This window comes from Mercenaria mercenaria, chromosome 10 (genome assembly GCF_021730395.1).
Source record: "Mercenaria mercenaria strain notata chromosome 10, MADL_Memer_1, whole genome shotgun sequence".
NCBI classification, from domain to species: domain Eukaryota; kingdom Metazoa; phylum Mollusca; class Bivalvia; order Venerida; family Veneridae; genus Mercenaria; species Mercenaria mercenaria.
The window spans coordinates 76,181,416-76,196,510 of record NC_069370.1 but is presented as its reverse complement, the minus strand read 5'-3'; the positions used below and the strand labels follow the sequence as shown (position 1 = coordinate 76,196,510).

The window sequence follows — 15,095 nt, the reverse complement described above, 5'->3', positions numbered from 1 at the left end:
TCCGTCTCATTGAGGCGAACAGTTATGCCGAATAAAAATAAGATTTTCAAAGCATGTCAAAGTTATGACATGGACAAGTTCTAAAACGAATTTTGACCCTTCAATGTGACCTTGACCTTTGAGGTAGGGTTCTTGAGTTTGCGTGCGACATTCCATCTCATGGAGGTGAACATTGATGCCAGATAAAGAAAATATTGCTCCAAATTTATCAATGTTATGGCCCGAACAAGCTCTAAAACGACCTTTAATCCCTAACTGTGATCTTGCTTTGAAATAGGAACCTTGGGTTTGCGTCTCATGAAAACATTCATGCAAAATATAAACAAGATTTCTTTATGCATGTCAAAATTATAGCCCGGACAAGATCTGACTTAAGCATTGACCTTCAAATGTGTCCTTGACATCTGAGACAGGAACCTTGGGTTTGCGCATGACACTCCGTCTCATTGAGGTACACATTTATGCCAATATAAACAGGATTGCTCCATGCATGTCAAAGTTATTGACCGGACATACGCACGCACTAACGCACATACGCCAAACAACAATTTGGACATCTATGTCTTCGCTCTCCGCAAGCGGGCTCGACAAAAATGCTTTTTTTTTTTAAACTTCAAGTTCGTATAAAGAACTTGACGGAAATATTACTTCATACGAATCTGATTACTAAATTTAAAGAATAGCCAAACGTGTAAGATTGCATTCTTTATTTGACTGAGCGACCTGGTTGTCTGAAGCCAGAACATTGCAACGCGTTCGCAAAAATTCCCCCAAATCTTCAATTGTTTTTTCTTTGACATAGTTCGTAAGTCTTTAACTTGTACATAAACTTCTAACTAGCCACGTGATTACAATAAGGACTAAAAGAGGTAATGAAATGTGCGTATCTGATCTAGTCGTGTAATGGCAGACAAGTTAAAGAATATTAGTGTCTTGTACTTTGGAGGTGTACAGAGGTATGCATTAGAGCCAATGCTTGCTTAAAGTTCATTGAGGATGAATCTGTGGCATGTTGGTTTAAGAAATGATTTTATTGGATTTGTTGTTTTTTGTTAAAGTAGAGCTGGGTTTGAATACAAGTAGGAGTACCGGGTCACAGATTTAAAGTCGATGTACTTCAACAGTGACAAAATGTGAAAAAGGACCTCTCCTTATTCTTTCTTTCTTTTTTAAAATGAGGTCTGAAATGGGCATAGCTACGAGTGGCAGCTCTCTGTTTTAATTTTATAGGAACAGTAGATGCTTTTAGTGTACACATACAAATGATTAAATCGCAACGTATCTATTATTACTTAATTTCTGATGACTTCATTTCTCATTCTTTCAATTGCCAAGAAAACTGTGGGACTAATATGTAAGGTTTGATTTATACATTTCTTCGTACAATGTTTCATATTTTTAACCAAGAATATTTATCTTTACAATGTCTGAACATACAAAAGCTTTATTTTATTATTGTATAAGGATGAAAATCAAGAACACTTAAGATACATAAATCAGCCGATGTTTGAACTTACCCATTTGAGCTGAGTCCCTTTAAAAGACTTTTGTGACAGAATAACCATTATCTATTCGATTTTGAATGCTGAATTAAGGACATTTATCGACAAGGCCGTGACACAAATTATTCAAAGTCCATTGATCCCGAATCAGCACAACCTTGAAACAGGAAACTCTTTTTATTAAATTGAATTTGGAGACTTGAGGACGGATTGCCTTTTACCAGACTACCACGGAGGACACCCAACTCGCCCATGCAGATAAGCAGAAACTTCAACGTTTGTAGTCAGTATAAGAATTGAAAGGCAGTGATGAGACAGAAGCGAGCAAATATTCAGAAGTATAGATGTATAAGCATTCATTACAAGGTCAGATAAGATAAAACTATTGTCCAAAATAGAAGTTCCCTTTTTCGAAAAAGGAATTTGTTGCCATAGGAATCACACTTTTTATAATGAAACTTAATTGAAGAATCAACAGCTTCTCATAATAATCCATTACCTCTACGTCAGGTTTTATTAAAACAGTTTAACTACTTTTTTTAAAGTTAACGCTTGATCTATCTTTTATGACTGAAATATAAACTGCATACGGAAGAACTAGCAGACAACGGGTCGCAATATGATGATCTGCATATTCGGCACACATGTATTGCCTTTTATTTATGTACTAGTAAAAAATGGTAAAAAATTCAAGTTTAAGCAGAATCAATTGTGACTTTGAGAAGAACAGAATGGACGGACGGACAGAAACACAGACAATTATTACACTGTTTCCTACATTGTCTTCTTTCTATATATGAATGTTCATGATCAAGTCTCTTGTATTCTTTAAGTTTTTGTATACTCCAACTTCGTGCAATGGACTGACTTGCGGACGGACAGACGTGGAAAAACCTAAAGTCCTCTCTGCTTAAATACCTCTAGGGGATTAATAAAACGTTAGGTACCTGGTGTAGCACTTGTTGTTGCAACTGGTGAGTCGTCTGAAAGCAAATAAAACACTAAAATGCATAATGTGTTTCTTGGTTATTATAATTTGAATTTTCTTAATAAAACTGTCTTGTTTTATAACAGATTACCTGTCATAAATAAATAAACAATATCTAAATAGAAATAGAAACAAATAGCGCGGTAACAGTGACGTAGGTACACACAATAAAGTGATGATATGCTGATCATTGTATAAAACATTGGCTCGAGTTTCACATTCACCGTGCGGGTATTTTAAATCAATTGATATTCTGTCAAGTATCGTTTTAATATCTATATAGTACATGTACTAGAGAACTAATCGACAATTTCTTTTGCCTCATCCCTGACATTTTACTGTGAATATTTTAGTCACATCGTGTATTTGTCTTTACATGCTTTGGAAAAAGGACAAACAAAAAACAAGAAACATAAAATTAGCAGCTGCCTTTTATGCATAATTTATATTTGAAACTGTTTATATTCTTCTGGGCGATAAATTGTTCTGGGAATTCCTCTCACACTTAATAATGGACATAACTAATCTTTGATCAATCAGACCAAAATGTTTTACTGTAAAAAAAATTCATATTAACCAGTTCCAAATATTATCATTATCAACTTGATCCGCATAAATGTTATAATTACCAGTGACACACTCCCCGTTATCGGCCCTTTTGTAACCCAGGTTACAAGAACACACGAAACCGCCATTGGTATTATGACACCCTTCATTTGTTTTATTACAGTTGTCTGTTCTAAGTGAACACTCATCTATATCAGTTTCACATCTAGTTCCAGTCCAAGTTGGCAAACAATAGCACGTTCCATTCACACGGTCACATAGTGATGTGTGGTTGTGTACACATCTACACTGACCACTACATTCGTCTCCGTATGTGTTGCTTGTGCATTCTGGATAAAATGAAACTTTGGCGTTATAATCAGAGTCCTATTATAAATATAACCATATCGGTCCCTTTTACTTTAACTATTTGTATGAAAAACAAACATTTAATTAAAGTCTTTTTTTCAAACTAAGATAAAGTAATCTGTAATTACGCTACCATTATGTATGGATTAACAGGGAGGGTCCCAGAGTTGTGACTGTCCAATGTGAACGCTTCAATGTAGCTCCTGTATTTTGTCCTTGCTGTCTACTTGTTTTACGTTTTCAATGCTAGTTTTGTGTGCATGCTTGACTTCTACACATTCAGATACATGTATGCATTGTTTGTATTTTGTTTATGGGAAGACCGTGTACTTTAAACGTGTTTTAATAAGATCCGTGTCCCTTTTTATATCATGTTATATTCATGAACATAAGCTTACCTTCACATCCACTAAGTGATCCTCGATATCCGGGTTTGCATGCACATGAATAGCTTCCGGGTGTATTGGTACAAATAGCATTTTCAGGACAGTCATGCGTTCCATTTGTACACTCGTTGATATCCGTACAGTTGATGCCATCATAACCTGCTTTACATACACAGCCTGTCGCATGATTACAACCGGTAGATGTTTCATTGTCACAGCTACATTGGATACCACATGAAGGTCCCCACATTCCATTTTCACATTCTGTAAAGTATGACAACGTCATTGTAGGCAAATACGATATTAAAGGTGCACATAAGATATATTTTATGTGAACGATAATTCTTTTTATGCAGACAGACACAGCCGATGAAATTTATACGGTGTTATTATTTTCCATATCTCAACTATTTCAGCCATATCACCGAAATTGTATTTAAGTTTTAATCCGAAGTCATTGGTCCTTTGGTTTAAACAATATTTTATTAATCACAATAATTCATTTACAACATGTATATATATCAAAAAAAGCATACAAGACTGAGTAGGAGGCTGAAAGCTTATTTGAAACTCTCTCCTTAAATATTTACGTTAGCATGTTAAATCACGGTAACTTAGGTTCATTGGTCCTTTAGGATCATGGAGTCCATTCAGTTAATGTGTAATAGAGTTCCGTTTAAGCCGGTGATAGGGGGCGTGCTTGGTTGCATTCGTTGCTTCCAAAGGATGTTTTCACAGATATTTTAGCTATCGCAACAGCAATCTTGAAGTGCCGTGTGGTGGCTGTAAATAGTCTCCCCGTATCTGGATTCGGTATTGTTATATTTTCCGTCCTTTGGGATCATGGAGTGTATTCAATTGGTGTGTAATAGAGTTCCGCTTAAGCCGGTGATAAGGGGCTTGAGACGTGTTGCATTTTTCATTTCCTCTCATGAACATACTCAATCAAACCGAGTCTGCTATTATTCTGCTTGATTGCATTCTTTGCTTCCAAAAGATCTTTTTACAGATTTTTTCCCTTCTGTTACGTAAAAAAGGACGCCATACATAACAATATATCCTTTTTAAAGTTAACTTTTCATTTCACTTCAGTTACTTTGAAAAGGTATTTGTCAGTTTCTGAATTAGATAACTGTTTTCATTTATATATAATAAAGAATTTTATTCTAAATATAATTTGTACTTACCAGTTTCACAGTCTGTCCCATGATAGCCGTCGGCACACATACAAGTATAACTATTGAGTAGGTTGTTGCATGTTGCTCCATTTTGACATGGGTTTGACTCACATTCATTAATATCTGGTAAATAACACACATAATATATATGGACAGCGGGCACTTTGTGTTTGGATTAATTCCGAATACATATAAGAAAACCAAACTTGGTATTACATGTCCGGGCATAACATTTACATAAATGTCACACGTGAACCGCATCTATTTTGTAGGAGAAGTGTCTGTTATTGTTCATGTCAGTAATCAGAAAAAACAGTTATGTCTGATCATATTTAAGTATGACAATATTAGGTTTTGCGCTTAAAAATATTGTAATAAATACATTGGAAGTTATAGTAAGAAAATGCGTTTCGTAAATGACACAACAGCTGAATCATACCAGTTTCGCAGTTGGTTCCTGTATATCCAGCAACACATGTGCAGTTGTAAGTATCAATCAAATCTATACAAGTGGCACCGTTTTCACATGGATCTCCATCACATTCTTTGATTTCTAGAATAAACACAATATGAATGTATCGTTCGTACCTGCGTCACATACTTCTCATTACAGTATTAAAACAAAACATGGACATACGACTAATATTAGTATAAGAAACATTTATATACGCTTTATCTTTAAAAGAGAATTTATAGGTTCTTAGCTTTGTATTGGGAAATATGCACGAGCTCAGCAGCGGATATATTGCGCGACTTTAGGAGCACAATATTCTTCCGCTAAAGAACGAGTATATAAAATAGGGTTATTATAACAGCAGCTTGATCTGGGATGCAGTATTCGGCTCTCGTGGATTTTGCCAGATCGGATCTCACGAGGCGCGCAAGTGCCGAGTGTGATCCGACCTTGCAAAATCCACGAGAGCCGAATACAAAGTCCCAGATCTAGCTACTGTTATAATGACCCTTTTATTACTGGTTGGCGACCCAGAATTTCGGACCGAATTTTTGTGTTATTTTTTATCATTTGTTGACAAGTACAAAGACACTTGCATTATGTGCAACATCATCTGCAATAATTGCAAATCGGTTAGAAAAACTTACAAAATTTGAATATTTACATTTGTTCACGAAATATTGTGACAGCTCTCGCTGGGGGAAGCTGCATGTGCTTTCAGTGCGCATGCGCATACTTGTTTTGCGGAAGGTCAAAAACAAGTGTCAAGGTTTTCCCGATAATAACACAAGTTCAATGTGTTTAAACCAAATTGTTTTACCTTAAATTTTGTGTCGTGTATAGGCCAGCTGGATTATCTTAAAACTTTTGACAGCCTTATATCAAACATTAATAGTTGAATGCAAACAAGATAAGCATGTCTTTTTATCATTAACACCGACCTAAACGTGATTCTGCGAGACAAAAATGATGATAATTAGCGTTTTCCTACTGTCCGATTTCTGGGTCCTGCAACACCCTAAAGGAGTTGGATTAACGTACCCTCTTTCGGGCCTCAGTGACGTGTTCAGTTTATCTTTATATACAAACAAATTGACATTTTGCGTCACCGAAGAACCGAACTTGATTCAGGTAACATTTCATGGATCTTGCATTAAAAATGAAAATATGACAGCTGAAAAGGTTGTAAAATTGTCCGAATCTGGGTCGCCAACCAGTATATACCTTTACCATTTTGATTCTTGTTTTGTTCTTGAACGAAATCTTCAATGTTTATCGATATTAAATGGAACTTAGTGAAGTTTTTATGTGCACTATTTATAGAAATGTGTCGTGTCATGCATATTAATGAAAATAGTCCGGCAGCATACAATACGGAAGGTACAATACGGAACTTAAAAGGTACAATACGGAATTTTTGTCTGTCTGTTCATATTTAATTGTGAAATACAAGCCGATATTTTACAGAATTTATATAGGTATATAATAAAACTTTTTATTACATACGTATCTACACGTATAAATGCATTGTAAATATTAGGAATGTGTTCAATAGCCTGAATAAGAATGACAATACAGAACTAAATAAACGCATTAGTGCAACGACACATATCAAATAAAATCACGCACCCAATATGAAATTCAGGCGTCAGTATATGGAAAAATATTAACGTGTCCGGTACCATTGTAATTTAACGGGTAACGGGAAATAGTATGTAATAATTGCAGTTATTATTTGTTTTCATTTAATCATTGTAATATTGCAGTAATATATGTTATAATTGTACAAGTATATTTTCACTAATACCATATCAATCTATAATAAAGATAATATTTGAAACAAACCAAAGACAGACGTGCAGTAAAAAGCTTTGTTTCCATTATATGTATAGTAAAAATCTTTCACTTGTGTACACAAGATTGTACACTGTTACTCGTAGCCATTGTAAAATTTCTACACATTGTGCCTACTTGGTGAAACGTTTTAGATTTTACACTGTTATAAATAAATATCCTCTATGTACCCCGTTCAGATAAACAATATTTCTAAGATTACAGCACAAAATGTACAATTGCATCGCTTAAATAGCTTAAATCTAGATACACAAAAATATTTTAACTTAATGTATGTATCAACATATTTATATAATTTTGTCTTATTATGTAGCACAACGGTAGTTAAATTCAGCCTTATTGTCTTGAATAAGATAAGATAAGCATTTTAAGTCTTGACTAGCTTTAGCATTACATTTTAGACGTTTCAAAATATAATACCTAAAAACCTTTAAATATATGTATACATAATGGTATATACCTGTGCAATCTCCATTCTTTAATTCATAGCCTACGTCACAAAGGCAAAGGTATGATCCATCTGTGTTTGAACAACGTGTTTTATACGGTTCATCGCAAAGGTCTGTGCCTTCAGTGCATTCGTCAATGTCTTCTGAACAATTTTTACCTTTCCAACCATTATTGCATGTACACGTACCGTTATCCGAGTCACATAGTTTTGTGTTTGCCTCGACACAAGTACATATTTGAGAACAATCTGGTCCATAATGAGTCTCATCACACGCTATAAATACGTTCATAATTTGACATAATTATTCAATAAATTTTACACGCAAATACTTCACAATACTTCAGGTACATGAACTTTGAACTGACATATTGTGATATTTTGTAAACAGCTGAATTTTATACTGAAACATTTCTTCATGCTTACACTGATTGAATTTTTATAAAAAATGGGATTCCTTTCTTAATTTTATTTACCTTTACAGGCTCCGAGTGTTTCTTTGTAACCAGGTTTACAAGCACATTCGTGGCTTCCATTAGTATTTGTACAATCGGAGTTGGGCACACACGTGTGTGTTCCTGTGGAACATTCGTTAATATCTTCTTTGCAATACGTCCCTTTCCAACCAGCAACACAAACACAGCCAGTGACATGATGACAGCTTTCTGACTTATCACCGTCACAATCGCATTCATTTGCACATTGATCTCCCCATTTATCAACTGGACACTCTAGTTGAAGACAGAATGTAAACAAACTTATGAGAAGACCACGTGTGATGCAGAGGATTCAGCACGAAATTATAATTTATAGATCAGTATTGGCAAAAACAGATAACATGTTTTTCTGTTTTGATAACCGAAATAATAGCTGCATAATCTGCTCAATGGATTTGGTAAAACAGAAACACTAGTTCTAAAACCTGAAATACAAAAATGCGATAGGACATGGCTATTTTGTATTGTTAGTAACTCAAGGTAAGTAAGTGAAGTCAATATTAACTAAAAATGTCAACGATTTTCTGTCGATAACGGCGACATTCCTTTCCATTCATTAACAAAAAATCCAATAGTAATAGTACTATTTTCCTCAGTTGGGAGACCTGTTGAGTTTTCACTTTTCCTACATTTCGAATAACATAAAAATTTAAACAAGAGGGCCATGAAGGCCATGTATCACTCACCTGACCTATTGACCTAAAGATCATCAAGATCAACATTCTGACAAAGTTTCATTAAGACATGGTCATAAATGTAGCCTCTAAAATGTTAACTAGCTTTTCCTTTGATTTGACCCGGTGACCTAGTTTTTGACCCCACATGACCCAGATTCAAACCTGACCTAAAGATCATCAAGATTAACATTCTGAATAAGTTTCATGAAGATACCTCATAAATGTGGCCTCTTAAGTGTTAACAAGCTTTTCCTTTGATCTGACCTAGTGACCTAGTTTTTGTCCCCCATCTGACCCAGATTTAAACTTGACCTATAGATCATCAAGATTAACATTCTGATCAAGTTTCATTAAGATATGGTCATAAATGCGGCCACTACAGTGTTAACAAGCTTTTCCTTTGATTTGACCTGTTGGCCTAGTTTTTTATCCAAGATGACCCAATATCAAACTCGTCTAAGATCTTACTGAGGGTAACATTCTGACCAAGTTTCATTAAAATTGGGCCAAAATTGTGACCTCTAGAGTGTTAACAAGGTTTTCCTCTGATTTGACCTGGTGACCTAATTTTTGATCCAAGATGACCCAATATCAAACTCGTCCAAGATTTTATTGAGGGTAACATTCTGACCAAGTTTCATTAAGATTAGGTCAAAATTGTGACCTCTAGAGTGTTATCAGTCAAATTGTTGACGACTGACGAACGGACGGACGACGGACACAGGGCGATCACAAAAGCTCACATTGAGCACTTCGTGCTCAGGTGAGCTAAAAAGTAATAGTGTGTCATAAACATTTACTTTCACAGTCGTTGTCTGTACCACTGTATCCGATATCACATGAACATGTAAAGGAGCCGCCTGTATTTGTACATACTTGGTCACAATTATCAGTACCTCGCTGACATTCATTTGTGTCTGAAAATAAAATAGTAATGAAAACCTCATCCTGTATGTGGCAAATACAGAACGCAAATATATTTGTGTATCAAAATTTTCTAACAAAACATACATTTACAACACGTTTTATTTTATTCATGCTTTTCATATATTTTCAGAAAGCAAAGACGTGACGGATCAATCTCGTACAACTATGTATTTCCTCTTATAGCGTGTGCAAATTTTTTATTTGATAAATATATTATAATAACAAGAGCACCGCAATGCGGGACAATTATACTAATATGATATTTGACCCCTAAGTGTGACCTTGACCTTGAAGCGAGTTATCTAAAATATGCTCTCTGCACGCTGTCTTGTTATGGTAAACACTTATGTCAAGTTTCTTCGAAACCCTTCATAAGCTACTCAGCGACACGAAATTGCTAACGGACGGACAGACGGACACCGGCGTCATAATATAATACGTCCCTTTGGGCACGTTTCAAAGAACGCAGCTCCACTCCCAACCTCATACATACATGGTAATTATACAACAGTGTATGTCTGGGTGTGTACATATCAAATACACACAAACACAAACGTACAAATAGAGGAACAGTTAGGGACCGCCTTGGAATCGTTAACGGAAATAACACGTCCGGTTAATTACGCATACATTTTGTAGTTATAGGGCATTGTAAACAAAGTAAATCACAAAAATACCATCGTAACTAGTAAGCGGATCAAATATGATTGAAATACATTTAATATTAAAACGAACACAATTGCATTCAAGTAATTAAATCAAGAAATGCATTTTAATATTAAAACGAACACAATTGCTTTCTTCAAGTAATCAAAGTTTAATTTATGAAAACATTTGGAATCATAAACTTACCGACACACTGGTCTTCTTCATTTAATTCAAAGCCAGGGACACACTCACAGGTGTATGAACCGGGACTGTTTGTACACTTTGTTTTGTGTGTGTCTGTACAAGGTGAAGAGGAACACTCATTTATGTCGTCTGAACATGTATCACCTTCCCATCCTGTACTACATGTGCAGCTGCCACTTACAGAATCACAGGTTTCAGTATTGGTCACAATACATTTACATTCCTCCGCACAGTCCTTTCCATAATGTTTTGAATCGCATTCTTCAATGAAAATCAATTTCTACTTTAAAATTTACATACCACAATTTGCTTGATTACTGTAACACAAACAAGGAGGATGAAGATCTAAAAGAACGTTATTTACATGTACAGGGTCTTAACTTCATAAATTTTGAATATTTCTATTCAACTGACTTTAAATCAAATGAAATATAAAACTTAAAATGCCATTTCGGGAAATACCTTTGCATATTCCCTTGCTTGTCTTGAAGAATCCTGCATTGCATTCACATACATAAGATCCGTTTGTATCTTTACACGTCGAGTTGCCTGTGCAGTTGTAAGTGTTTGTTGCGCATTCATCAATGTTCGTGCCACAGTCATCTTCCTCCCAACCTTCTTTACAAGTACAAACACCAGCATCGGCGCTGCAGGACTGAGTGTTACTTTCGACACAAGTGCAGGACTGGGAGCATGCTGTTCCAAATGTTCCAGGTTCACATGCTGAAACACAAGGGCATACATTTGTATAACATTTGCAACTAGTAAGTATTTATTTTGTCAGCTCAGTTTTCATTCGAATTCTATACGAGTTAATAAGAAGTGGGCCCTTTCTTGGATTGTAAAAACTTTCCAATAATTTAAGCTGGTAGAAACACACAATCACCAAGTATGTGCAACCTCCAAAAGATGTAACTTTGGTTGCTCACAAAACAAACAAGCTGCGTTCCATAAATGCAGCGCCCATACGACGTCGCACTTTTCTCAGACATGCCCCTAATACTGAAAAACAATTTGACACTTACATATTATTAAAGATTTGTTACCTTCGTTTCTGAACTTAGTAGCATGTTGTTTGAATTTTAAAACGATTTATTAATTTGCACCTGCTTTTCATGAAAGGAAGTTTCATACTTTTTTAAAAAAAAGTTTGCACTATGATAATGCTTAAATGCAGATTGTCGGTTTTAATGCCATTATGTACGTCACATCAAACACCTTTTTACTGAACATTAGCTGCTTGTTTCACGAAAACGAATCTCAAAAGAATTTGCCTGGATCATGGCAAGACTTACGAATGCATGTAATTAAATCTTTGTCAAGTTTAAAGCCACTACTACAGCTGCAAGTAAATCCTCCATCGATATTTTCACATGTTCCATCAACACAGGGATTTGTTGGCGTACATTCGTCAATATCTAAGATAAAAACACGGGATTTGTAATTGTGATACATAATTGTAGAAATGATGCGGACCTGTTCATCTTAAATTCTAAAAGCAGCCGAATACTTCTTATTATAAGATACAGATGTTTCATAAAAACGTAGTTTCTTTTTCATATTTATTTGCAGTCACCACATACTCTCTGGACTATTCAAACTAACAAAGTTTATAAAAACAAAGATGTACTTAGTTCGTTGCAAGCATTAATATTTTTAATTGATTTCAAGCAAAAAATAAATTAAGAATACTAATTGAATGGAAGAAAATCTATAGATTTATGAACTTATACCATTTCGCTACAATCCTAAACGATGTTTTCGCAAACGGTGTATATTATTTTTTTCCACGGGCGCACTTCATGTTATAACATCACACGAAAAGTGACTAAATATAAACATGAAGTAACTAAAAATTTTGATAATTTCACCCGCTTAGCTCAACAGGGAGAGCGCCGGTCTACTGACTGCGGGGTTGTGAGTTCGATCCTCGGGCGGAGCGTATAAAACGATTTGATAAAAGACAAAGTGTCTGAAATCATTTGTCCTCTACCTCTGATTCATGTGGGGAAGTTGGCAGTTACTTCCGGAGAACAGGTTTGTACTGGTACAGAATCCAGGAACACTGGTTAGGTTAACTGTCCGCCGTTACATAACTGAGATATTGTTAGAAAAACGGCGTTCAACCCGAAACAAAGAAACAAACAAATTTCACCAACAGTATGTTCATTAAAATTTTGTTAATTGGTTTACCTGTGCATAACAAGTCGCCAGCATTCGGTTTTTCGAAACCTTTCTTACACGGACAAGATTCCACTCCATTGAGAAATAAACATTCAGTATTTTCGCCACATGTATTATTTTCGGCGCATTCCGTTTGGACTGTAAATAGGAAAGTGATAACACTGTAGATGTTTTAAATGGGCAAGTACTGTATTGTTCAGTTTGTAATTAAAGTGCAAATTATAAAACACAATTATGTCAATTTACTAAGTTTGAAATAAAAAACAACGATAGGAATCTTATGTTGAATAATCATTAGGGTTAATATTATGCAGGCATAAAGAACAATAAGGATGAACGCATTCATCCAAGACAAAACCCTAAAGCAGTGTGGGTGCTTCGTGGTTAAAATCGTTGTCTGAGAATCACCACCCCTCACCGATGAAGGTTGAGCCTCACTCGGGGATTTGTATTCTTTATGTGAGGAAGCTATCAAGCTGGCTTACGGAAAGTCGTTGGTTCTACCTATGAAATAATGCAAGGAGGGACACCTGGACTCTTTCTCCACCATCAAGGCTGGAAGGTCGCCATATGGCCTATACTTGTGTCGGTGCGACATTAACCCCAACAAAATACCCCCCCCCCCACCCCCACCCACCAAAAAAAAATATATATTAATTAGAATAAAATATTAGACATTCACACACAGAAGAAGAAATACTGTTATTATATACTGTTACACAACATATATATTTTACTAGTTTGTAAAACAGATTATGTACTAACCTGTACATGTTTTTTGATCTTCTGCGCTTAAGGTGTAGCCATCTTCACATGAACATTTGTAACTGCCTTCAAAGTTACTACAAAGCTGTGTACAGTCGTTGATTGCTGCACATTCGTCAATATCTAATTACAATATACAAACTATTATCAGACTTTGTGATTTCCATTTTATCTTTTGTTAACTCATTCTTGATGTACTTTCATACGTGTTTCCAAAGCTACACAGAATTAATTGCAACAGTAAAGGTTATATTGAATGAATGTACAGAAATATGGAAAAGAATTAGACTAAAAATTATAAACAAAAAGACCATAGTCAAATTTATTTACACCACCATAAATGCTTTGATGTCGAAATAGTCTTCGAATGTATCTGATACCATTGAAGTTCCAGTTATTAAAGCATTTTTACGATAATGCTATTTCTTTAAATTTTGCAGACAGAGTTCCAATAGACATTATGTCTGCTATAAACTTGTTGTGTAGGAAAACTGTATGAAGAATAAAGAGAATGAATTTCACAAGCAAATTTTAAACAGAATTACCTTCACATAAGTTGCCGCTCTCTTTAAAGCCATCTCTACAACTGCAAGAATAACTACCAGGCGTGTTCTCACAGTTCTGGGCACATGTATTCATCTGCGGGTTGTTGCATTCATTTGTATCTTTTAAAAAGTAAAAACAATTGAAAATGGGTAATTTGGCAATGGTATGAGAACCTTCTTTTCATTGCAAAACATACATTTAGTAACTTAAACGTTGTATATAAATTAAGAAAAAAAATTATGGAACCCTTTAGAAGTCATTCATATGAAATACACAACAATGCATAAAAGAGGAAATAATTAATCCAGAAAGTCTTTATACAATTATATGTACTGTCAAAATAAAAGCCAACTCACCCTCACATTGGCCGTTGGAATTATTGAAGTACCCAGAGAGACAGTTACACGTAAATCCGCCTCGTGTGTTAGTACAAATAGTATTTAAAGCTGTACAAGGACTAGTTACTGCATCACATTCATTCTTATCTGTATCACACTTCTCTCCTGTCCATCCATTTTTACAAACGCATCCAGATACTGGATCACAATGAGCCGAACCAACACCGCAGTTACATTCTTGTAGACAATTCTCACCGTAATGAAATTCGTCACATTCTGTAACCAGGCCATAAAAGCACTAATTATTAGGGTAATATACTAGTAACAAGAATATTGATTAAACCTAAAGCAAATTTGTATTGCTTCTTTTCATCCTGTTGTGAAACTTTATTTATGTATTTTAACAATAGTGTATCATTCATGAAGATCCATCAGTGGTTTACTAAGATACTTTCCAAAATCCACACTTTCTACCAAATATAGGGAAAACCTCTGCCTTAGCTGGGTCGAAGGGATAATACTTTATGTGAGCAATTAATTATGATGTGAAGTCTGGTGATCATATTAAAATCTTCTTATATAAG

At 35.1% G+C, this 15,095-nt stretch overlaps 1 protein-coding gene across 1 annotated transcript in view; it reads right to left on the bottom strand.

Annotated features, from left to right (window-relative positions):
* Positions 1 to 15,095, bottom strand: part of LOC123560101 (fibrillin-1-like) — a 76,777-nt gene that overhangs the window by 11,112 nt on the left and 50,570 nt on the right. Inside the window, exons 26-40 of the mRNA XM_053517001.1 lie at positions 14,530 to 14,787; positions 14,173 to 14,292; positions 13,628 to 13,750; positions 12,872 to 13,000; positions 11,974 to 12,096; positions 11,141 to 11,401; positions 10,679 to 10,939; positions 9,700 to 9,816; positions 8,202 to 8,456; positions 7,738 to 8,001; positions 5,409 to 5,522; positions 4,979 to 5,092; positions 3,804 to 4,055; positions 3,120 to 3,386; positions 2,450 to 2,485 (exon numbers count right to left, since the gene is read on the bottom strand). Coding sequence (XP_053372976.1) covers positions 2,450 to 2,485; positions 3,120 to 3,386; positions 3,804 to 4,055; positions 4,979 to 5,092; positions 5,409 to 5,522; positions 7,738 to 8,001; positions 8,202 to 8,456; positions 9,700 to 9,816; positions 10,679 to 10,939; positions 11,141 to 11,401; positions 11,974 to 12,096; positions 12,872 to 13,000; positions 13,628 to 13,750; positions 14,173 to 14,292; positions 14,530 to 14,787 — 2,694 coding nt within the window. The remainder of the gene's footprint in view (positions 1 to 2,449; positions 2,486 to 3,119; positions 3,387 to 3,803; positions 4,056 to 4,978; positions 5,093 to 5,408; positions 5,523 to 7,737; positions 8,002 to 8,201; positions 8,457 to 9,699; positions 9,817 to 10,678; positions 10,940 to 11,140; positions 11,402 to 11,973; positions 12,097 to 12,871; positions 13,001 to 13,627; positions 13,751 to 14,172; positions 14,293 to 14,529; positions 14,788 to 15,095) is intronic.